Here is a 25,658-nt window from a genome sequence, read left to right as displayed (position 1 = left end):
GGTACCCTTTAAATGTACATGGGTTGAGTTTTGGCGAGATAGACAGACGGGCATGAAGGTTCCATAAGGCCTAACTCGAACTAGAAAAAATGATGTTTCTCTGTAATAAAAAGTAAGTAATCCAATTCGTGAGTAATAAGTTAGAAGCAAGATTTGGCAAGATCCGTCCTCTTTATTGTTCGTTATTATGCCTTTTCATCTTCCCGGATTTATGTAGATCACATCGCATACATATTCTTGCTTAGGCTTATTCTTCCTTAGTGTAACCGTATTTTGTTGTACATATCATCCACTCCTTGTACTTATGTACGTACATCTCGTCATGAATCTGAATCTTGCCTGCCTTCAATTCCCAATCCTCCAAAGAAGGAAAGTGAACGAGACTTTTACAAGATCCACTTTGAAATCCAATCCTGTCTGTCGAGAGAAAAATGAGCTAAACAAGACCAGACATTTCAACCGTATTATTCATAAATACATACGAATGGATATGCATACCTACCTACATACACCTCGACCGGAAGTCGTTTCACATTCGTCTTTTTAAAGAGAAAAATTCTGTTTAAATTATGCTTTCAGAAATTGTAAACATTTTTTACAATGTTCAAATTTTGACAAAAGTTTAGTTTATCTTATGTGAACAGGGTTTCGTTTCTTACGGGTTTGCTACATTTTTTGCTCTGCAAAGCAAGAAACGCAAGAAATGCGAGGTGCAAGAAACTGCGAAAAAGCGCAAAAAATATGCGCCATATGAAATATGGCATCGGGGCGTAGTTTCTTGCACCTTGCATTTCTTGCAGGGCAAAATAGCTGCAAAAAAACACTTTCTTCCCGTTATTTCTTGCAAGTAGTTACTTTCACGCGAAACACTGGAAGGGGCAGAATGAGAAGAAAAATAAGTATGTTAGTTTATTCCAGTCAAGTAATCTAGCCATCCATATTATGCACTTTATGTATTTTTGACTTTTCGTGTTTATCTTTCGTCTCTTAAGAGCTCTTCTTTCTGGACGATGAGAGGATAGCCAAATACTAAAAGTTACTAAAATCTCGAAGAGAGTTGTCATCATTCATCACGGAAAAGTAAGTAAGAATGTCGTGGGGGTTTCTCAAGATTGAAATAATTTTTTGGCTGCACAAATTGAGCGTGGGCATATGTAAAGTTAAAGTATACAGTGAAACTATGAGCAGTGTTCCAGGTGCAAGTAACCACTTACAAGAAATACAGGCAAGAAAAGAAAATGGTTTTTGCAAATATTTTGACCCGCAAAAAACGAAACACTGACTACACCCGAGTAATTCAACATTTCTGAATATGCAATAAATACAATTAATTCACTCCCATTCACAAAAACCTCGTCCCTACCTACAAAAAAAAAACATCAAAATTGTGAAACCTACAAAGTCCCCAAAATCCGAAAAAGTTCTCTTTTGGGGTTTGTTGATACAAGGAAATTTCTCATTTCTTTCTCCTTCTTCTCCTCCACCACTTTCTTTACGCCACATAAATACAAAGCGTTTTCGTATGTATTATTTATTTTGTATTTAATACGAGCCTTCTCCACATACGAGTACATACAGCAGAGTGGCCGTGTGTGGAATGAAAGAGCGAACACGACCACCAAGAAAACCAACTCTGCTTTCACTAGAGCTTTCTCGCAGCCAATTCCACTTTGCCCATGCAGGATTGCGACTGCCACGACGACCACTGGGATGATAAGGTCTTGACGGCGAGCTGTTCCCAGTCCCAGTCAGAGTCAGGGAGCTAGCCGAACTGTTGCATGTTGCCTCACCATCAAATCTCCTGCTCCTCCACGTCCACGGCCAGTCCACCAAGTGAGACGGGAATATACATAACACGCAACTGCATTATTTGTGCAGTCTTCTTCTTCCTCCCCTTTCATCTTGAAGGGGCAATCAATACCATTAAAATTTTATCAGTGGCACACAAAAAAACAAGAATCAATATCTCACAATAGGTCAACATATCCGAGAGGAACTACAAATACTCATGCATATTCAGGAAAGAAGAGAAGAGAAAGCAGGGACGAATTAAAATATTATGTATCGAATTCATAGATAATTCTGAAAATTGAAGGTTTCTGAGACAAAACATATTTAAAAATTTAACGATTTTAAATATTGGATTCAATTTCGTACCGGTGTTGATTTAAAGATAGTTGATGTGTGTGAAGATAAAAAATTGTGAAGCAGGGGCGAATTAAAATTGGAAGAAAACTCGCTGAAAATTGAAAATTTAAGATTTCTGAGACAAAACGGGTTAAAAATTTAAGAAAATTTCTGAGACAAAACATATTCAAAAATTCAACTATTTTGACGGGTCAAATATTGGATTAAATTTCGCACCGTGTTACTTTAAATATTTATAGCTGGATTAAAATTGGACGAAAACTCATATATATTTATTCTGAAAATTGAAAATTTACCGATTTCTGAGACAAAACATATTACAAAATTTACCGCTTTTGTTGACAAACCGGATTAAATTTCGTACCTTGTTACATAATTTAAATAAAGTTGGTGTGTAAATAAAAGCAAAAAATAGTAGTGAAAGTGCAACACGTACTTTGAAAATCAGCCAAAAAAGTGAAAGCCTTTCTTCTCACCTCAATCAAAATCATCATCATTCGTTTCGTGTTATAATTTATTATTAACTAAAATTCTGAACAGAAGATCAAACACTAAATGTTCGCATGTAACCGTCACTCACAGCACGGCCACTTCTTTTCTATAGCTCTACTTTGACAATAAAATAGGATAGAAAACTGCCAAAAAATCTCAACCCCATCGTCTCTTCTTCATCAATTTTATTCAGTTGTCGGTGTCGACTTGTCATGTTCTTCGTTCCGGTGAAATAGCAAAAGCGGAGGAAAAAAGTCGGCGACAACAAGAACAACTTTGCGAAAATAGATGGGTTTTGGACGATGTGACGATGTGATTTGATGTGACGTGTCGTTCATGTCGTGCCGTGTCGTAAATTCCTAATTTAATGGGAAAGTTGTCGTCCCCACTAGAAAAGCGGGCACCTACGGACGGACGGAGACAGTCAGACGCCTGGTAGATAAGTAAGTAAGTGGGTGGGTGGGACACGTAGGAGGGGAAACTTGCTCATTGTTGTCGTTTCTTCATCTTCATCTTCTTCTCGTGAGATAGAAAGTCTTCAAAAACTTTGTTCAAAGTGAAAGCGGGCAGAACAAGGAACAACATTTTGGGTGAAGAACGGGGACGATAAATCTTAATTTTAGTCTCGTGTTGTATGTATGTACTTATGTGTGTCATCAGAGGGCGGATATGTATTTGCGAAAAATGGGTGGAATATGTATTTAATATTGAGGAGAAAAACGCTAAAATATGTACGAAATATGTACGGAAAAATAAGAACTTTCACAAAATTTGTAAAAAATCTCTGGATTTTTTGACGTTTTTTCGTCTTTGAAATATTTAAAAAATACATGAATTTTTTGAATAAAACTATACGTAACATATTTACATATTCTTCAATTAATACCGGAAAGGTTTATAAATATATTTACATTTCTGAAAACCTATTTTTACGATGTAAAAATGTTTTGAATTTTTTTGATCTATTCGAGTAAGCGAACACCCACAAAGTTTGATCGTTCATCATCATTAAATAAAAAAGTTTAAAATATCTGAATACATATCCGATCTCTGGTAGATAGTCATACTTCGCCTCCTTCTGCAACGATATATAAATACGTCCCATTTTTGTGCTGTGCAATTTTAAAACTAAATTTCCCAAAAAATCTTTTGCATTCAATTGAGCACTTGGAACTGAATGCATTTATTTATTTCGTAATATTCCATTCCACGACCCACTTTTTTCCCTCGTTCTTACAAGAAATCTATTCTCCAGAGTGCATCATGAAAAAAAGGGAGAAAGTTGGATTATGCAAAATCTGAGGGAAATATGGTTCGAGTGAAACCCCTGATGTAATCATTCAAGGAGAAAAGTTGCCAGTCGTCTCGTCCTGATTCTCCGATCGGAATAACCTAAAACCACCAAAATTACAGGTGGTCCTCCTCTCTCCGTCCACGACAAGTCACCATTTGTACCGCGTCGTATTCGTGGCGTCGTCACAGCAAAAGAAACTTTACCCCCCGAAATCTCAGACACCGCAACTACTCAATTTATTCCCAAGGCCGACAAATTAGTTCAAGTTGGGCATCAATTTCTTAAAACTGCATCTCTTAATTTCAATTTCAATCCGACCAACCAACCAAACCTGGACATCTTTGACGCACCACCAGCTCTTCCTCCACGATTCCAGGATTAATTCAACTAAGGTTTCTTCTCCTACTTGCCAGATGGATTTTCGAGGATGGGATTTCCCCTCCTTAAAAATTTAGACTGTGTCCCATGAATATTTCATGTCGTACTGATAGCCCTGTTTTGTCCTTCCGCGAGCGAGATCCACTTCATTTTCATTTCAAGCAGTAGCTCCCTCAAGGGCGAATCCAACAACCCACCAACAACGGCACCCACCCATCTAATTCTCCTCCAAAAACCAAAGTGCAACAACCAGATTTAAATTTTTCTGAACGCTTAACAGCCCCCGAATCTCATTGCTTTACAAATGAGGCCAAAATGCAACCAGCCACGTCCCCCTCTTGCCAAAAAATCAGTCATGTTTCTTCACCGACTGGACTTTTGATTTTGTAAAATTGAATTTCACATCTTGGGCAAAACATCTCATGAATTTCGGATTGAATAATTCACCAAAAGACTGCATGGCCAAGGAGAATAAGAAACAGGTTGACTTTTCTTAATAGCGAATACGAAAGCAAGGTGAAAGCAAGGTTGGTTTGGTGGGAGAAAATAATTTATAAATTTATCATTACCACGAATAATGGGTAGTCGCCTGGCTGCATGGGGCTTAAATAGGAGAGGGACACGATTCAATTCAATAGTTGAGAAGGAAGAAGAAGTATGCATAAGCTGCGCCATTTAAATTCTGGTCTATCTTTCCCGTCCCACAGAGTTTGGCTGCATACATATTTGCAGAACGACTCGAGGAGGAGGAGGACGCTGTATGAATTCTAAATAATTCTCATGGTGGAAGAAATAGAATATAATTCAAATTCATGGATTGCAGCATTTATAGAATTGCTCCTCACCCAGTGGCCGCGGACAATGTCCCCACGCTTGTCCGACGTCGGCATCATCTCCCCATGTTATATAAACCCCTCCCTCCCCATATCCCACAATGTTAAACGTCCCCAAATGTCCCCATGACTTCATCCGCGGCCGGGGACACTGCCACTGCTCCTGCTGGTTTAAAGAGAGGGGAGCGAGGTTTTAGTTTTAATACGTGGTTGGTGATGGTGGTGGTAGCCTGGGCTTAATTACCTCCCTCAATTCACTCCCAGAGTCAGATTGAATCCTCATGAATTTTGAATTATAATGACCCCCTCGTGCCCTGCTTTGCGATGGATGGATGGATGGATGGATGGCAGAGAAGAAAGTTGTATTTTCCACTTGGTCAGACGAGTCGTTATAATGTTCAGGTCGCTACACATGCAAATACACGTTTCTAATGAAATGAGAGGATATCATTATGATATGTAAATCTTGTGTGTGTTTGTGTGTAGCAGTTGCGTACAGAAATCTAGAGTGGATCAGTGTTTATTTCGGGTGAAAGTAAACACTTGCAAGAAATAAGGGGGAGAAAGTGGTTTCTTGCATGTATTTTGACCTGCAAGAAATGCAAGGCGCAAGAAAGTCGCGATACTTCATACAGCACGTGGCTAGATTGCTCATATTTCTTGCACTTTCTCCCATTTTCTTGCACCTCGCATTTCTTGCATGTCTTCTTTTCCAGTCCAAGAAATGTAGCAAACCCACAAGAAACGAAACCCTTGTCTACGCTAGGTCAATAACTAGTGGGTGTGATGTGATGGATGACGTCCTATCCCCAGAAATAGATACATTTAGGCGATATTTTCCCTTAAAAAGCACATTTTCTCCTCCATCACACCAATGTTTACAAAATCCCCTCCAAGATAAGTCTTCTCACCCATATCGTTTTTATGTATTATGAGATTTGGCAGATGGACGACACTCGACATTTTAATATGTGTCAAATCCACTCGTCATCTCATCTCTGCCTGAGCCGGCTTAACTTTTTGACACCCACGACCCACCAACCAACCGACCAACCTTTCTTTCATCTCTCGATCTCCAACCAATACTTATTTCCTTCACTTTACGTCCACACAGTTGCCTGCCTCTGACACCGTCGTGTCAAGAGATGAGTGAGTGTTTTATTAACGGGGCGAGTGTGCAACATCCGATGTCATATCAGTCTCAGTAACCTCATCATATCTCAAAAATAAAAATAAAATACTACAAAAAAATTGTGTAAACTAAGCAAAATCAAAAGTGAAATAAAATCAAAGTGAATAAGTGACATTTCTTTTCCTTGGCCGTGATCCGATCCGATCTGAACGGAATCTTCGTCCCCATAAAATATTAAGTTTACTTCAAAGAAGAACATGGTTCTCTCTCCAAGTATTGAATAATAATATGAATGAATATTGAAATTGATACAGATATAAATCGCCGGTGACAGTTTGAGGTCAAAAAGATTTTCTCTACGGATTCCGGCATCCCGGAAAGAAAAAAAAACTAGGACATATCTAGATACTTCTCCTCACAAGAAGAGATAAGTTAAGTTTCACATGATACGATTATATTTACCAGAGGAGGAGGAGAAAGCAACGCACATAAATCGTCATTATGGCACTTGGCTCAGGTCACGTTACATTTGAAATATGATGTTATCACGGGAAGAAGAGTGAAAAATTGTGTCGCTTGTCGGACATCCGACCCTGTCAAATATTGTCTAGAATAAATATGAAATAATGTCAAAAAATAGTGGCTAAAATTGAAGAATTGTTGTGCTGCTAAACCAAACCTGCTGTGTTCCGTTACAACAATTTGCCTCTAAATTGAACTGTGTGTGCATTTATTATTAATTAAATATGTGACTTAAGTTTTATAATAAAAATGTGGACAATTTCGCACTTTTTGACAACGCGGGGAGAAATATTGTTCTTGTTGAAAAGGTGCATTCATTCGTAGAAGAAGAAGAAGAACACCTCGAGAATAATGGTGATGAAGATAAGCTCATTTTTTCTTCGCCCTCCTCGCCGTGAGGGGAACGTCTTCCCGACGGGGTTTTTCGGAATGAAGAGTAATAATCCTGCTTTCCTTTTGAGAAATGGGAAATGGATGAATTTCTCATCCCTGGTGAAGGTCGGACTTGTCTTCGCGATCTTTTGTGTACTTCAAAATGCAGGTAAGTTCTAGAAAAAGTTCGCAAGTTCATTATTCAGTAATTATTAGGATCAAAAATGTAGAAACATGTTTCCCAATAAGTTTATGGCTTCGCTTCACGTTTGTTAACGAGAAAGAAATGGTAAAAAATTATAGCTTCAGGTACAAAATCGCATAATTTAGTAACTCTTAAAAAAGTTTCCCTTTTCTGGTTTCAAATTTATTAATGAGAAGAAAAAATTGCCAAAAATTGTAATTATTCCGTCCAGCAAAATGTCGTTAATTCTTAAAAAAATGTTTCCCAATAATTTTCGGGTTTCGCATTTAAATGCAAATGAGAAAAGATTTATCAACAATTATAATTGTTCCAGCAAAAATTTCAACAATTCAAAAAAAATGTTCCCCACTAACAATTTTACGAATGCGAAAAAAATTGCCAAAAATTAAATCCAAAATATTTACCGGCATGTCGATTTATCCAAACCCGCATAACGCAATTTTCCACAAATTGCAACTTCCTTCCGGTCCACTAACTCACAGCTTTCACCACCACGAACCACCCACCCTTCCACCTCTACCAGTACCTGCAGATGGTATCAAACCTCCTCCAAGGTTGCCATTGCCACTACTACTTTTTATTTTACGACTCTCAGGAATGCATGCCATTTCTCAATAATAATTACGGAAAACTTCCTCGTACATAATTTCGCAACAACTAATTAGCTCTCACCTCCGCGAGAATTTTGTAACATTATATTTTCAGAAAATGACAAATTAATTCGGTTTCGCTGGTGCAAAATTTAATTAGTTTGGAGCAGATTCTGGATTTTATGCACTTTTGTTGCCCCAATTAAAAGAGTAGATTAGCGAGTGAGGAGAAGAAGTGTATCAAAATAAGCTCGGGACTAAAATAACCTTGAGATCTTTGTTGAATATTAAACATGGGGCGTAAGTAATACTTAATATAATCACCTTCCCCTTGTTCTCTCGACGAGAATAAGATGAGTCCTCTTGGACCAATTAACAGCCTGGGCGACCTACATATTCATTGTCTTGCCCATCCAAGGTCGACACGGTTGGAAGAGCGGAAATTAAATTTAGATTTTTGTGCAAAATTTCTTTGAAGGTTTTTCAAAACTTATTTTTTTTCTAGTGGTTGTTGAATTTGGTAGTTATTTTTAGATTTTGAATTTAGACTCCGTTCTGAAATTGAGTATTATTAATTTAAAACATGCAGTTTGCAACCTTCTGATAAATATTTCGAGAATTTTTGATTATAATTTTTAAGCAATTTGTTCACAATTTTTTTTCCAATCAGCTCGTTTATTTATCTAATTTCTCATATTTAACCTAGAAATTGGGCCAATTATATTCATTCATTTTATAAAACGTGATACCCATTTGACATAAAATTAAAAATCTTAATTGAAAGTTCCTCGAAAAAATATAGTTTTTATTCACAATTTTTTCCATTTTTTCCAATCACCTACATATTTCATTTCCCATCCTATTTATTTACCCTAGAAAAGAAAGTGGGCCAATTAAATGCATTCGGTTTATGCACAATTAGAGGTTTACTTGACCATAAAAAAATGTTAAGTGTGTCCCCCCAAAACAAAAAAGTTATTCGAAAATAGAGAGTTACATAATAATGCTAAGTTGTCATTTCTTTCATTCCATTTCTCCAAAAGTGTGTGGATATGTATGTCCCCGAATGGCCGAGTTGATTAAATGGTATGGGACATTCCCCCCATTAATTTGCCATTACGGGTGAAACTATGGGCCATAAATCGGGGTTTTATATCACTCCACCCATTATTTATCAGAGGTCCAATATTGATTATTACCATTTATTACACACTACGACATACCTGTGTTATAGTGCGAATCACTGGTTTTGTTTTGTTGATGGTGTGGTGTTGCCAGTATGTACACACCAACCCCGTTGTTATAAATATTTCCATCTAATCCACACACAAATGCAGGGCGATAAAAAGCGTAATAACCACGCATTTTTAGCCTCGTCGTGTCACCATCAGCATAACATTTCATTTTTATTTTACGGGATGAGGAGAAGAAAATTGTAGGAATTATTCAGCCCCACATTACATTACACGACAGGAACCTGCTGGCTTCACTTTTTTTCGGAGGGTACATATTACTTTTGGCATACATAAGTCAATCAGGGAGTCGATGATGATGATGGTTGGTTGGTTGACTGGTTGGCAATGTGCAAAAATTGCTGTAGACACCACTCCCACTTTCATCGAGGGAGAAATCCAGCCTGAGCAGACCAAGTAACGATGAGATTAAATGTCTACAGGTCGGGGCTCGTTAGTTCAGAAGTCAATTTTCCTTAAGTGAGTGAAAGTGAGCATGCAAAGTTTGGTGGGATGGCGAAGTTTAGATATTCACATGCATTCGTGGGAAAAATGAGACCCGACAGGTCACATAATTTCGCTTATCATGCCATCCAGCAAAAAAAACCGCATACAAAGCAAATCACGGTTGATGACTTGTTGTTTGGCCACATTCATATTTACATGGTTTTATTTTATGAGAAATGCATCATTACTATTCTCCACACAGATTTCTTCTTCTTTGTTCTGTAATGAGGCCGCCGCTGCCATAAAATAAAGCACAATCTTAAGATGTGTCCCGTCAATAAAAGGCACGATAAAGCTGTGTAAAGCGAAAAAAAGCATAAAGTAATTAGGCATGTATGTGTTTATGGTTGACATTGTAAATATGCATTCTTTTACGACACCCTCCATTACGTATTCTGCGCTTTTGTGTAAATAGTACCGCACCGTAATTATTGCCACCCGGCATGCATAAATAATATCGTTTTACAACACCTAAATTAACATTCAGTTCAAGAGTAGACGATCAGAGAATAGAATGAAAAGCAGGGCAGAAATCGTATACTTACATTTACACAACATTACTCATTAGTTAAATAGCTAACCAAGAATAAAGGGTTCAGTTTCTTGTTGGAAATACTACTACGACTATTTATTAATACGAGGTGAAAGCCTTTTATAAGATCGTTGTGTCCGTCCGTTCGTTGGCCCGATAACTCGTGAACGATGCAAAATTGAAACTTTCAATGTAAAATCTTAACCTTAAGGTGAAGGCCGAGTTCGTAGATGGGTCACGAGGTCACGGTGCCGGGTCATAGGTCATAATTATTAGAACGGCATCATGTGAGGGCTCAAATTGACAGTAGTTTAAAAGCGCTTTCAAACGAAATACGTCACTTTGACCTTCGACACTTTGAGGTCACAAATGTCGAAAACACGTCAGACGTGTCTATTTCAACTGACTTTCGACCGTAAAAAACGGTACGATATTCATTTTATCACACAACACACTGCTTTCACCCCTTGGTTACACGCTTTCTAACTATTTATTATCATCGTCTTCATCATCATCATTATTATTATTAGGATTACTCTTGCCCAATACATTCATTGAGTTGCCCTCCACAACTTACTTTTGTGTATCCGTGTACGTACGTAGTCGCCAAATGTCGATTGAACAACAACAATGCCGTGCCATTACATAAATACATACGCCACGTTTACGAAATTAAGAGGGCAGGTCCCGCACAAAAAGGGAGACATGCAATGTTACAAAAAACGCTCAGAAAGAAGTCGAACCACGAGAAAAGGGGTGGACGGACATGGAACCTTGCGTAACGAAAAGTGCTTCCAATACACTCCAATTGACAAACAAAAGGTTGATTTGCTACCTGTCTTAAGAGAGAGAAAAAAACGCCATTAAGAGACACAAAGTCAAGAGTGAAAGCAATAAGGAAATTAATCCTTTGTTGTACGTAATCTCGTGCATGTTGTACGTATTTATTTTTATTTATGGGAAATTGCGGCACAGGTGAATAATTTATGCGAGGGTGGGTGCGGTTTATGTGGTGGTGGCCAGACAGAGTTCAAACCGTCATCGTGGTGACGCAAATTTGTAGACAGACGCGAACGACAGTGTCAACAGTCTCGTTACACAAAATATGTATGCTCAAAGTACTTACTGTGATATAAATACGACAGGAAGATGAATTTTGAGTTGGGATGAATTTTTTATGCAGGACTAAGTATACGTAACCAATCGGTCATCATAAATATGTTGGGTGGATTTTCTAACAATGGAGATCTCCCAGCGTATGCTCTCGGATTTTGAGAAAATTAGTGTCAGTCGAGGACAAATTTAATTAGTATGAAATTTGCAAACGATACGATCTCCAAATGGGCACGTTTGGCAGAGATATTTGCATCCGAAGAGGAGAAAACGCGCAGTAAATTTTGAAAGTGTAAAATGTGTCAATTTTGAAGTACACTTTCTCCTCCTCGGATGCAAATATCTCTGCCAAACGTGACCATTGGGAGATCGTGCCGTTTGCAAATTTCACATTATTTCAATTTGTGCTCGATTGACACTAGTTTGCTCAAAATCTGAGAGCATACGCTGGGAGACCTCCCTTGTGAGTGAAAGTATTTTTTTTATATGACGACTCTTTTTGTGACATATTAGCCAGAAAAACGACGCAAATTTACTCGGAATTGAATAAAAGTGCACAGTGTAGATATTTTACTTTAGATAAGGAAATGTTATGGTACTATTTTTTTCAATCTGATTTTTGAAATGTCAACCAATTACTTATAACTTTGAAGGGAAACCTGTCAAGCGAGGTGTATAATTATATATGATATTTTTAAGGCTGATTGAGCGATAAGAATCGCCAATATTCGATCAATACCCTGTGCGAAACTTGTTGTTGGCTCGTTATGTAATAATTGGGTAAATGAAATTCATGGGCGTTTCAAATAAATTTTTTTGTCCTCGCGTAGAAACTAGTGGTAAAAGTTGTGTATTACATAACGGGCGAACGAGAAAGGGGGAAAATTGTGGAAAATTGCCACCCGCTAATTCTTGGGTAGTGTTCGAAGGTTACTTTCCACCGGGAGGACGCGGACTCGTCATACATTTTTAAAATGGAGTGGTGAAGTTAATTACTTGGTGAAAGAAGATTGATGGCTGGACGGGCAGTGAAAATCAAGTGAAAGTCAGTCAGTGCGACCCTGGTGCCAGTTCCCTGCTGTTTGGCTAAAATTTTGAATATGGGACAAGCCAGGTGCAAATTACTATTTTTTCCCTGGATTTCGATCCTTGTCCTGATTACGGGGCAAATTAAGTGAATGAAGTAGAGCTATGTTCAGAGGGCGGATATGTATTTATTTTGATTTTTTATAGGATGACGACCGACGGTCAAACTTTGTGGGTGTGTTTCCTAATTTGAATAGGTCACAAAAATTTGAAAATATTTTTACATATTTCTCGGGTTCCGGACCTATAAATTTTTATAAATATTTCGGTTATTATTTCGAAAATACGTAAATATTTTAGATATTTTTTCAAAAATAAATATCTATCTCAACGATGCTGGACGGAATTTTACGAAAATGCGCATTTTTATGGTTTTCTTGATACAAATTTCCGAACAAACAAAAATGTTTTAAGTTTTTTTTTCATAAATATTAAATCCATATTTCAGCGATTTTTGGTCAATACATATCCACCCTCTGGTTATTTTTATCAGGTAACGTCATCGTCACCATTATTATTTTTTGGTACCACATACTTTGTACTTAACTTTCTCCAGTATTTATTACTAGTTTGGTTTGGATGGGTGTAATCATTTAAATGAAAAACACGATTTGCAAAATGTTGTGACGGATTGGGCAGGACTAGCGTAATATTTATTAGTATGTATGAAAAGAAATAAACGTGGTGGAACACGAGTTTGTACTCTACGGAAATTATTTCGAGGTCTGATACTTGTCCAAGATAAGAAACCTTGTGTTCCTCGAATGGACACAATTCCAACCCAATTATTACTTCATGGCATAAATTAATTACAGTTAAATAAGTATTACGGTTTCTCCTTTAAAAATAATTTGTGGAAAAAAATTTGGCTGCCTTGAGATACAGAAATGAAGTGATTTTTCTTAAGAAAATTGAGCACTAATTATTTCGAGGTCTGATATTTGTCCAAGATAAATGTTCCTGTAGTCAGAATTTACGTTGGACACAATTCTAACTTAATTATTATGTACTTACTTCATTTTATGAAATTAATTACGCCAAAATAAGTACGATTCCTCCTTTAAAGTGGAGCTTTATCCCGTGAAAGTAGAACGTTTTCCTATAAAAAAAATTGGGCAAAACTAAAATGCTGCTTCGAGTGTTTCAGATACAGATAGGACGTGATTTTCCCAAGGAAAAGGAACACTAATTATTTTGAAGCCTTATATTTGTCCCAGATAAGAAACCTTATGCTCCCCGAAAATTTACAGTCGATACAGTTCTAACCCAAATACTACTTCATACTTATTTATAACGTAATAAATTAATTAAACCGAAAAATTCCCACTTTCTCCTTTAAAACGGAACTTTCTCCTGTACAAAAAAAAGAGCAGATAAAAATAAAACGCTGCCATGAAGGTCTCAGATGCAGAACTGATTTCTCCCAAGAAAATTAGCACTAATTACATATCTGTATTTCCAAGCCTGATATGTTATTCCAAGATAAGAAATTCTAAAAATTTACGCTGGACACAATTTTAACCCAAATATTACTAACATATATACTCTACTTCATCCTTATTTACAACGTAATAAATAAATTACACCGAAAAAAGCGCAGTTTTAAAGTAGAACTTTCTCCCGTTGTAAAGAAAAAAAACGGGCAAAAACAAAACGCTTCCTTGCCGGTCTCAAGTACGGATAGGAAGTGGAAATGAAGTGATTTCCAGAAAATGAGCACTTCACCAGAGCAGGTACGTAACTCCGTTCGTATCTGTGTGCAAGTTAAGTAAGACGAAGAGTGAGATGGAGTAGAGCTGCTTAGATTGGATGTATTTAATACTTTAGTTCTTCTTCTCCTCGAGAAAAAGACTTGTACATAACAAATCAATTTCTTTTCCCTCCTTTCTCCTCGTTTAGCCCGCTCGCCTGTTTTCCCCCCTTTAACCGAGTTGGACATGACATTCTTTCCCGTCACGATTTAGAGATTTAGAGAACAAGTTGAGAGAGTTAACTCGACCCGACCCGACCTTCCTCCTTCTCGACTTTGTCTAAGTTCATGATTTACCTTCAAAACTTTCTCCGCCGCTTCTCCGTCGTGGGAAACAAGACAAAGAAATTCGGGACTCCTAGCTTTTCTACGGCTTCGGCGAATTACAAACAAGAAATGTAAGCAAGGAAAGTAAAGTAAAGCTTGCTGCACACTAAGAAATTTTAGTAACGGATTATCACCGACCGGTGAGTGTACATACACTCTTAGAAAATCATTACTCACCGGAGCAGATATATGACTCTACCGGCACGGTAATAACGGAGATTACCGGTTATTCACCATTCAGAACCAAACTATTACCAATCCGGTAGGAAGTTAAATATTATAAATCAGTACCAGTACCGACCGAGTATATATGTGACTCTAACAGATTTTGAACAGAATATGTGACTTTACTGGACGGTGATAATATATCGCCGATCGGTTACACCGGAATTTCATAAATAGGAACACCCACCACTAGCTCGGTGACAGCCTACCACCAAGGGGAAGCATATTTCTATCAAGGTGGTAACAACTCAGATCACCAGTTTGTCACATTTGTCACCAGATTTTTTAGAGTGCATAAACTCGTCGTCCTCCCCATCCTCTTTGTCAGCGTCCAAGTCTTCTTTTTCTAGTCGTTTTGCAGATAAGGGGTTAAAACTGCCCAACTTATTTAAAAAGTGAGAAGGGTCGCCTTCCATCGATGGGGCTCTGTTATTCCTCGCGATTCAATTTCCTCCTCCAAGTTTATCCAACCTGCCTAAAACTATAATGCATGATACGCTACTTTCACTCCATGTCCGACCTATGTATTTACTTTTACTTTACTTACCCATCATCATGATATCGACCAGACCAGACCAAACCAGACCACAAATACATATCTACATACATACCCCAAAGTATCCACACATCCACACTGACCGTGTTTTTCCCGGTAGAATAAACAAGATGGGATTTCTACACGTATCATTATTTCCTCTACATATGTACGCCTCACTATCAATCTTGTCCTCCTCCTCGTCCCGTAGTAATGATCCACTAATAATACCAATACTAATATGGAGAACAAACTGGGTAGGAAATTGGCCCGATTGATAAAAGTTTTAATGAGGGCGAGCCAACAGAAATGGATATTCAGCCGACTAACTCGCTAACTACATACATGAGTTAGTTAGTTATTGGATCAATATTTGAACCATTATTTACTTAGGCAGCGAGAGAGAGAGAGAAAGTTAAAAATACGAATTACTTGCGTAAGTAAAAGGAGGAAGGAAGGACTGGATTTGTGAAAACGGAGTTTATTTAGAATCGCCTCGAGCCGCATTCTCCACTTTATTTTCCTTACTTGCTTTCTCTCTCTCTCTGAGGATGACTAGGTACAAGAAAAGATTGGATTATCTCATCAAGTTTGCATTTGGTTTGGACTTGGGCGGAAGGGGAAAAGAAAGATTCCTCTGATTTGGGAATCGGATTTCGGATTGAGTGCAAGTTTCGGATTCGTGCATGGTGGGGTGGATTGGGCGATGCGATGAGATGGATAGTTTTCTTATACGAATGGATAAGGTAGTTAGTTCGTTAGTATGCATTATGCATGACGGATGGATGGATGGTTGGGCAGGTAGGAGGAGGAGGTGGAGGTGGAGGAGTAGCTCCTTTTTAGTGGTTTGGTCGTCTTCAGATGGGGAAAGGGAAAAAAAGAAAAGTTTTTTTTGGTATTGAAGAAGGTTTTGTTGGTTTACGTTCTATTTACTCCATCAACGCAGAAATAGGGGTGGCCCAGCGTATGCGATACGATTTTGAGCAAAATAGTGTCAATCGGTCGTAAATTTAATTAGCGTAAAATTTGCAAACTGATTGATCTCCCAATGGTCACGTTTGGCAAAGAGATTTGCATCCGAAGAGGAGAAAGCGCACAAAAATTTGAAAAGCGTACAATTTGTCGCCTTTAATGCGCGTTTTCTCCTCTTCGGGTGCAAATATCTCTGCCAAACGTGACAATCTCGCAAAATTTCATACTAACTAAATTTGCCATCGATTTACACTAGTCTGCTCAAAACCAGACCGCATACGCTGGGCCACCTCCATTTGAGAAAGCCACGCCACAAAAATGAAATGAAATGCAGAGAGAGCAAAGTAAGTGGATGATGACGCCGAGGACGACGATGTTACTGCCGACACGCTATTACGGCATGTACCTTCCTCCTCCTCCTCCTCCTTGGGTGATGCCAGTCATGTCATAATGTGATCAAATTGATAGTGACATGAAGCCCAATTCACCCGTACGAGATACACACACATGATGATGACATTGCCTGTCACGCTCTTAGCTTCACCTACTTTATGGTGATGAAGTGAGCAGGGGCTTTGCCTGTAAAAGTGGTCGTGGTGGTGCGGAGAGAGGGAGAGAAGAGAAAGGACATGCAAGTGTAAATACTTTTGGGGCTTTGTAATATGCAAAGTGGAGTGAAGGGGAGGGGAGGTTGAGGTGAAAGCCTGGTTGTGCATATGTACTAAACCAAACCTGGATGGAGCAGGATTAATTAAGCTGTTGCTATTTTCCGAGGCAGGATGGTTTCTGGATTGATTGATTGATTAACAAACTTCCTGCTTTCACCAGAACCAACCAACTTCATTTACTTACTTTTCCATCCACGGACACAGCTCGTCATCTATTTTGGTTGAATATTCATTTTCACGAGAGAGTGAGGGAGAGTGAAAGCCTGGCCAACTGGTTGGTTTTGTGCACTCTAAAAATTTTACTACCGGTGGTGGTAATATGTCACCGCTCGGTTACAGCGGAATTACCACGTGGGAAGATCCATTACTAGCTCGGTGACAGTCTATCACACAGCAAGTTAAGTCAAGTCAAATCAACCTTTATTCAAGTCAAGTTTAGTCAAGTGAAAGCTTACTATCACCGAAATGGTAACACCCCGATTATCATAATTACATTTGTAACCGCATTTTTTAGAGTGCAGTGGTGGTGGTGAGGGTGGTAAAAGTATTTATAAATAAACCATCCGTTAACTCGCTGACCCCGACAAACTGTCACTGAAAATGTTATCAAAGTAATGGATTGACAACAACGAACTTTGTTCGTTTGTATTCATGAGCAGAATTCGACTTCCCTACATGGAAGTTCAAAATCAAAACCAATATTGACAAAAATCCGATTTCCAAGATTGCATGTCATACAATACACGAAACCGGGTAGCACTTGTTTGTTTGTTTGTTTACTTATTTATTTGTTCGTCCATCCTCCACTTTCACTCAGTCAGTCAGCGCTGCATTCGTGAATTTCATACAGCAGCACAACACACTCTCTGTATAATTTGAGTGTGTACTATTTCTTTAATTAGTGTTCATCCCAGGGATAAAATTGGCGGTGGTGGTGGTGCTCAGCTCAGGTGTTGGGAGCAAATGGTCATTCTGTTCCCCATTAATTTGTCAGTCTGGTCTGGCTGAAATCTGCAATCGAGAGAAAGTTGCCTGCTCGAATCTGTCGGAATAAAAGGTTGTTGGTTTATCCATTAGCTTAACTCGATCTCCTCGTCTCACCTCCTTCCCCCCGTTCACTTCTTGCTTTGGGGATTTAAATTGGACGACGAGTAGGACTAGGAGATTGTGTTGTCGCATATGGCAAAGTTATGGGATGACGCGATGATGTGTACAAGTAAGCCGAACACTCTTCCCCTTGTCCTCAGTGTTTCGTTTCTTGCGGGGTTGCTGCATTTTTTGCAATGCGAAGTAAGAAACGCAAAAAATGCGAGGTGCAAGAAACTGGGAGAATGTGCAAGAAATATGCGCTATCTAACCACGTACTGTATGATATATAGTGGCGGGAAATAGCTTTTTATGCCTTGCATTTCGTGCAGATCAAAATATTTTGCTGTAAAAAACCACTATCTGGCGGGTTTACTACATTTCTTGCACTGCAAAGAAAGAAATGCAAGAAATGCAAGGTGCAAGAAACTGGGAGAAACTACAAGGAATATGCGCCATCTAGCCACGCGCCTTATGAACTATTTATAGCGGCGGGAAGTCATTTCTTGTACCTGGCATTTCTTGCAGGTCAAAATACCTGCAAAAAACCCACTTTCTCCCCGTCATTTCTTGCAAGTGATTACTTTCCCTCGAAACACTGCTTGATATTCTTCCTCACCAGCGTTAGAGTTTGTTGGCCTCATCGGTGTTCTCTCCCCCGAATTGTGACTGCATTATATTCTGCATTAGGTAAGTCTGTATTGGACGCTAGTGGGCAGATGAGAGGGAAGGTGGTATGGTATTTCTGCCTAGCCGGGGAATCCTGTTGGTGGCAGAGAGGGAATAAATTTCCGAAGAGAAAGCGAGAACGGGCCACACTTTTGTTCCTTCTTGTTCTTATCACAACCTTTTCTTCACACCTAGCTAAATTTAATCTGACTTAAGCTGCGAGGAGGAACTTGGTGAGAATGCAGAATGGCAGATGTGCACCACCAAGGAATAAATGGCGTGGCGATGGTAATGTTGGTATTTTCGAGTCCATTGTACCAAATTATGGGAATGTTTGATCACCAAGTGAAAGTGTTTCTCTCATTGAAACCCACTTTCCAATTGTGCGGAGGTGGAAGAAATGTGTGGTTTGGTTGGTTACTTATCAGGCAAAAGAGGCCATTAAACAGGTAAATTTATGGCGTGTAACAAATCCACGTTTATTTACCAACCATGCAACGCAACGTTGCAAATATGGTAATTTTGGGATGACGATGATGGTGGTGGAGAAAACAGTGTGCACTGTAAAGTAATCAAACAACGAAACAAAACAATTCTGTGGGAGATGAGATTTTGAAACAAAAAGGCAAAAATGACAACGTAATGACCAACATTGTGTCCATGCAGCTACGTCTTTTGCTTGGAGTAAAGTAAGCGATGGGGCCACCCACTTCTTTTGTTTGTTTTACTATTTATTCCGCCAACGCAGAAATAAACTTTGTCCATGTTTCTCACTTTGAGTCGCATGTGGACCATGGGTTGTTGAGAAAGTGCCGTTTTTCTTGTCTCGAGGGACCAGAAGGAACAGGAAGAAGAGAAAGAAAGAGAAAGCATCTGTTTCCTTCCGTCCTTATTTTTCTTGTGCTAAAAATCGACGACCTTTCTGAAGGACATTTTAAACAAAGTCCACCTGGAGACGACGAGGGGCCAGTGGCCGCGAAAGCGTGGGGACGGAGGGGCAGTCCCCACGGTTACTCGATGTCCCCATCATCTGCCCATGTTACATAAACCCCTCCCTCCCCTATCCTACAATGCTAAAGTCCCCACATGTCCTCACGGCTTCTGCGACCACTGTAAGAATTTGGTCCTACCATTCTTTAAAATTCTATGTTTCACTCTAAAGAATTCCTAATTAATTAAAAGCGTTTCGTAATTTTTGCCACCTGCAATTTGCGTAATGAGGGATTCCTCAATTCATTATATGCAAACTTCTTGAGCAATTTTTTCTACTAGTGCTTAAATACTAGGAAAACTGGTTAAACGCAAATTTCAGCATCTGCACGAGAGAGAGATGGAGAGATACCCGAATCTCGTGAATAATCCAACTTTAATTCCAACTACGTACTTACGTAACTCTATCCATTCCCACCTTTCTATTTTCCCTTTTGGCTTCATATTCACGCTTCGCTGCCCACTTGTCAGGTCCAAGTTGGGCGCTTCATCTTCTTGGAAAGTTGATTTTGTTTTTGGAGGACTTTCTCCTCTTCGAAAGTAAGTAATCCGACTATGAGATAAGGAGCAGGGGTGGGCAAAATACGGGATTTTGAGCAACGTTCTTCCCAGGGTTTGGATTACCTGGGATGTTACACCCACAAAAAGGCGAAAATCTACGGTGAGAATACTGCAGTCTTGCGAAAATAAAGGGTTTGTGAAGAATTTAACTTTTTATTGCCGTCAAAATACATTGTTTTCGAGATTTTAAAACATTTAAGTATTTTGACCCTTATAAAAACATAATTTCATCCAAAATCTAAATTTTCGTCTTACTGCTGTATTCTCTAAAAGAATGGAATTAGTGACAAAGTCGAATTGTATAAGGCTACAGACCTAAAACACTCAAGTTTTCTAGGAAAAATTAAATAAAAGTCTCCTTATTTTTACATTTGCCAGATTTGTGTGTCTTCATTTTTTTGCCCATATTCTGTCATCGATATATTGGTTTGTCCTCATTAACCCGAAACGTGGGGAAGAAAAGAGCTCAAAACCCTATATTTTCCCCCAGTATTTTGCCCACCCCTGCTGCGGATGAAGATGCTCCGGCGTGTCACTCACTCAAGATATTGCATTACGACGGGTATAAGCTCGGGTCAATGTTTGTGATAACCGTTACGTTCCCTTACCTTAGCTTATCCTTAGATGAGTAGTAGGTAAGTAAGTAAGTACATAAGCCAAACTTTCTCTCTCTCCCTGTCCATTCAAGCAATGGGAGGGAGCATGATAATAATAATCGTAAAGGTGAAGGAAAGTCCTACTTATTCCGAGCAAGTGGAGAAAGTCAGTCAGCCAAACGGAGCTCATGTAATAAACTGGGCCGTGCAAAGTAACTGGAGCAATCCATCGCTCAGATGAATGGATGGATTTTAGAATTCAACTCTTCAACTCGAACTACTTTCTCCCAGCGAGAAAGTAGAAGACAGAGTAATACGTTGAGCAAATATCGGTACGGGGGAATTTGCAGTTTGGGTGTTATGAGGCCAGAATTTTAATGGTTTATAAAGTGGGGTGAATTAATGGAGAGTAAGAGTAAAACTGGGCTAAATTTTATATTTAATGACAAAGTATGTATATAAGCGGGGGGAGATTTCAATTAGGATTAGAGACAAAATTTGAGATTTAGGAAATTAAATGGGAACATTTTAAGGAGAAAGTGCTATTTTACTCTATTAAATTTTGACTGGTTCATAAATTTCGGGGGAATTATTGAAGAATAAATTTCTATTTTATCTGTAATTTACAATTCGCTTAAATTTTGACTGTTTCATAAATTCCCGGAGACCTTTTTGGACAAGAAGTTTCTATTTTAGTGCATTCACTTCCGGGGTTCTTTTTTTTGGAGAAGAAATTTCTATTTAAATTCAAAATTCGTTATTTCAGAAATTTCCGGGCAAATTTTTAAAGACGAAAATTTCTATTTTAATGTATAATACGCATAAATTTTGACCGTTTCATAAATTTCCTAGGAACATTTTGGAGAAATTTCTATTATACTAATGTACAATTCGTGTCCATGCTTAAAAATCGTTTTTTCCCTTCCAGGCCTTCCAAACTCTGCCACACCACCCAACTACTTTCACCACTCGCACTTTCACCGCCATCGAAACGTGACAACTCATCCCAGCCATCTCCACCACCACGTCCCGTCCCCCAGCGACCTCATCACACAAACGAGCCACCTCTCCCTGCAAGACGAACCCTTCCGCCTGGACCCTCTCGAAGGTGAGGAAGACACGTACGACCCGGTCGAGGCGTACCACCAGCTGCGACGCCACTATCTCACCTCCACCTCCCGAGTGGACCGAGCCCACTACGGGATCGGTGGTGGAAACTACCCGTCTCCCTCCGGCCAAACCAGGCACCACACCCATAGCACCAACCACCACCACAACAATTACCATGATACTGGATCCAGCGATCGTCGTGATAATAATAATCGTAATAGGAACGATAATGGTCGAAGCTATGGTCAAATTAGGGGCGAAAGTGGGCCCCATTCTCATTCCTCCCCCCTGAATCGACAAAGATGCTACGTCTGCCTTCCTCCGAACCGCGTGTCTCGCGAGGCGAAAGACATCCTCGCCATGTTTGGGAGAGAGGATCCCAGAGAAATCGCCGACTGTGCGGAATTCACCCCAGAAAACGCCAATTCATACGAGTTCAACTGCCCACCTGGTTTTGGAGGATGTATTCTCAGGGTGCATGGTACGTACATATGTTACTTTATTACTGAAGGTGAAGACTTTGTCCGTCTGTCCGTCCGTCCGTCCGTCTGTCTGTAAGTAGGATAGCGTGAGATAATTGAGATAAGTTTGCGGCATCATACTTACGACCCCGGGGGAAAATTGTACCAACTTTTGAGTAAATCGGACCACACCCCCTCAAAAACAGCGGGTGTGGTCGGGGGCAAAGTGAGATTTTTACTGAAATTCAATCTATAGATGAGATACAGTGTTCCTGCGCTGTCGTGGGCGTGGTTGGGGTGAAGTGGGACTGAAGCTACTTCGGTATGTGCGTTTTCGACGGTTTATTAGAACTCGAGGAGAGCGAGGAAGACCGTTTAGTGCTTCACGGTTTAATATACTTTTGATAAATTGGGGGATTTGTGAGAAGATGTGTGATACATAAATCATGAAAAGGCTTAGTTTTAGCGCAGTTTCGAGAGAAGAAGAAGAAGTTCATGGTTTTTGGAAAGTTGTGAAGAGTGAGAAAGGAGACGTCGTGCCGGTTGTGTGCACGTGAATGGATAAATGGCTTTCTCTCCTACAACTTCGTGCTGCTTGATACATTTTGTTGCACTTTGTCTGACAATAACATCGCCGGAGTGGTCGTGGTGGTAAAATATCATAAGTAGTTGCAGTCTGTTTGATGTGATGCGGGGCCATAATGGGCGGGATAAAGGTCAAGGGAATCAGGACGATATAGTTATTATGTAGAGATCGAGGGTATGTCCATACATATTTGGCTGACGTAAATACATACGTAACATGAAATGGCAACTCGTTATTGTCTACTGGTTGGTGGAGAAAGTGATTTGTTGGCCATGCCATATGTGCAAGTTTAGTAAAAGGCGTCAGAGGTGTGCCGCTACCTGTGACCACCTACCTACCGTTTAGTACTCTAAATTTAAAGTGAACTGACGTAGGGTCGACCCATACATGCATCAAATGAAGGTATCAATGAGTAGATTATTTCTACAAAAAATTCCACATTTTTACAGTTAAAATAGGTCAAGGAAAATCAAAATATGCACAAAAAACGCATTTTGTTTTATTTTTTGCGCACATTTTGATGATTTCTGACAAATTTTGAGTGTAAAAGTTGGGAATTTTTATGTAGAAATGATCTACTCGTTAATACCATTAATTTGATATATGGGTCGAGCTACTGTTAAAACCGGGGATTTAGGGTACCACACGTACCGGTACACCTCTGCCATGGCGTTGCATTTCACTCTTCTGATCCACCCAACCCAACATCTCACTTGACACAGTAATGCCTGCTTCCATAAACAAACATGATACATTTTCCCCCATAAATTTCTCTTCTCTTTTCTTGCCTTTCAGGCCTCAACGTGTCCCGAGCCTGCTCCAAGTACCGACTAAACGACTGCAAGAAAGCCAACTCGGTGGAATTCTGTTACTGCACGGAACCCTTGTGCAACGACGTGAAACCTGTCCCTCTCCCCCTTTCCCCACGTGACGACGACCTCGACGACGACGAGGACAGTCGTGCCGGCGGCGGGTCGGGGGAGCGGTCCGTCTCCAACAAAGAGGAAGAAGTTCCCTCCGACTCCGAACTCGTGCACACCCCGTCAAACGACAAGAACAGAAAAGACTCTTCCGTCGCCCTGGCCAATTTCGATGCGGACGACGACACCGCCAATTCGGGCGAGGACGACGACGACGTCCGCAGTTTGAAGGACGGTGGTGGTGGTGACTTAAAAAATCTGAACAGTTCTTCTGCCCTGGGAAAAAGTGGGGGCAACATTTTCCTACTTGTGACCCTAGCTTTTCTGCTCGTGTGGAGGAGCGACATATCTGAAAATTTAATGCCATTTTGTGGTCGTGCTGGGAGCAGTGGAGGGCTTCATTTTAGCTGATTCCAAACGACCCGGTAACAATCTAGATAGTGAGGAATCAAGTATTTAAGCGGCCCTATTAAAACTGTAATTAAACCGAACTTGTAAACTCTTGAGGTGACTCTGGACTGGTAAAAAAATAGTCGATAAGAGAGAAAGTATATCAGAGAAGAGAAAGCTCCTTAGTTTCTCTTGTTCCTTTTCCTCTCATATCATTTTTACTCAGTGGCCGCGGAACAGAGGGGCAATGTCCCCACGGTTGTTCGATGTCCGCATCATCTCCCCATGTTATATAAACTCCTCCCTCCCCTATCCTACAATGTTAATGTTCCCACATGTCCCCCACATCGGCTTCCGCGGCCACTGCTTTCTCCCGCTAACAATGCACATGTCAGACATGTTTCGCACGGATCTTCTTGAAACCAGCACTAAAATATCAAAGAACCAAACACAAATAACATTTGGTGTGACACTTGAGCACTTCTGCAGAATTCGCGAAATGGCGAAGGTTTTAAGTTGGCAAAATCACGCATTTTCACCATGCGAAACTATACGGAGTTCATCTCTCCGCTTTCCAATTTTCTCCTACGCTTCTCTTCACCAGGTCATCAGTTCACAGTTTTCACCTTGCATGAAAAATTAAGTTTATTAATTTACGAGCCAAGTTCTCAACCGATTTTTCATCTTTGGCTTTTAAATAATTTTTCAACACTTTTTAATATTGAAGATGAAAATTAAATTCTTATCAGTGGAATTTAAAAAAAAAATTGGATGAGAATAGTGGATTATTTTTAAAAATTTCTTTCACATTGCTTATTTTTATTTGTATTTGAACAAAAGAAAAACAAATATACCAAGTTTCCTACGTGTAATAAGTTGGTAAGAGCTAACATCTCACTTTGTTTTTAAAGATAGTTGCCCTTAAAATCTTTAAAAAACATACAACGCTAAAGAAAAAAAATCGAATCCACTTTTGTGAACCAATTTTGAAAAATAATTTCCAGTGATAGGAACTTAATTGGATCCATAAAATATTAAAAATTGTTAAAAAATTATTTAAAAGCCAAATATGAAAAATTGGTTGAAAACTTGGTTAGGAAATTAATAAACTCAATTTTGAATGAAAGGCGAAAACCGATGACCTGGTGAAGAGAAGCGCAGGAGAAAATCGGAAAGCGGAGAGATGAACTCCGTATAGTTTCGCATGGTGAAAATTCGTGATTTTGCCAACTTAAAACCTTCGTCATTTCGCGAATTCTGCAGAAGTGCTCAAATGTCATACTAACTATTGTTTGTGTTTAGTTTCTTGATATTTTAGTGCTGGTTTCAAGAAGATCCGTGCGAAACATGTCTGACATGTGCATTGTAAGTATTTG

The 25,658-nt window shown here is 39.4% G+C and overlaps 1 protein-coding gene across 4 annotated transcripts; it reads left to right on the top strand.

The window, feature by feature from the left end:
• Positions 1-1,757: 1,757 nt before the first annotated feature.
• Positions 1,758-24,986, top strand: LOC110853148. 4 transcript variants are annotated; one of them, XM_035854461.1, is made up of 5 exons: positions 1,758-3,272; positions 3,698-4,794; positions 6,260-7,340; positions 21,744-22,406; positions 23,768-24,986. In XM_035854461.1, exons 3-5 carry the CDS (start codon positions 7,151-7,153, stop codon positions 24,301-24,303), a joined length of 1,389 nt encoding a protein of 462 aa, XP_035710354.1. In that variant the 5' UTR covers positions 1,758-3,272; positions 3,698-4,794; positions 6,260-7,150; the 3' UTR covers positions 24,304-24,986. The 4 variants fall into 4 exon arrangements, with proteins under 4 accessions (XP_035710354.1, XP_035710351.1, XP_035710353.1 ...); XM_035854458.1 differs by having other exon boundaries at positions 1,758-3,276; XM_035854460.1 differs by having other exon boundaries at positions 1,758-3,276; positions 3,698-7,340.
• Positions 24,987-25,658: the final 672 nt, after the last annotated feature.

This window comes from Folsomia candida, unplaced genomic scaffold (genome assembly GCF_002217175.1).
Source record: "Folsomia candida strain VU population unplaced genomic scaffold, ASM221717v1 Fcan01_Sc008, whole genome shotgun sequence".
Lineage (NCBI taxonomy): Eukaryota > Metazoa > Arthropoda > Collembola > Entomobryomorpha > Isotomidae > Folsomia > Folsomia candida.
Note: the sequence above shows the minus strand (reverse complement) of the source record. Positions and strands in the feature narration are given on the sequence as shown.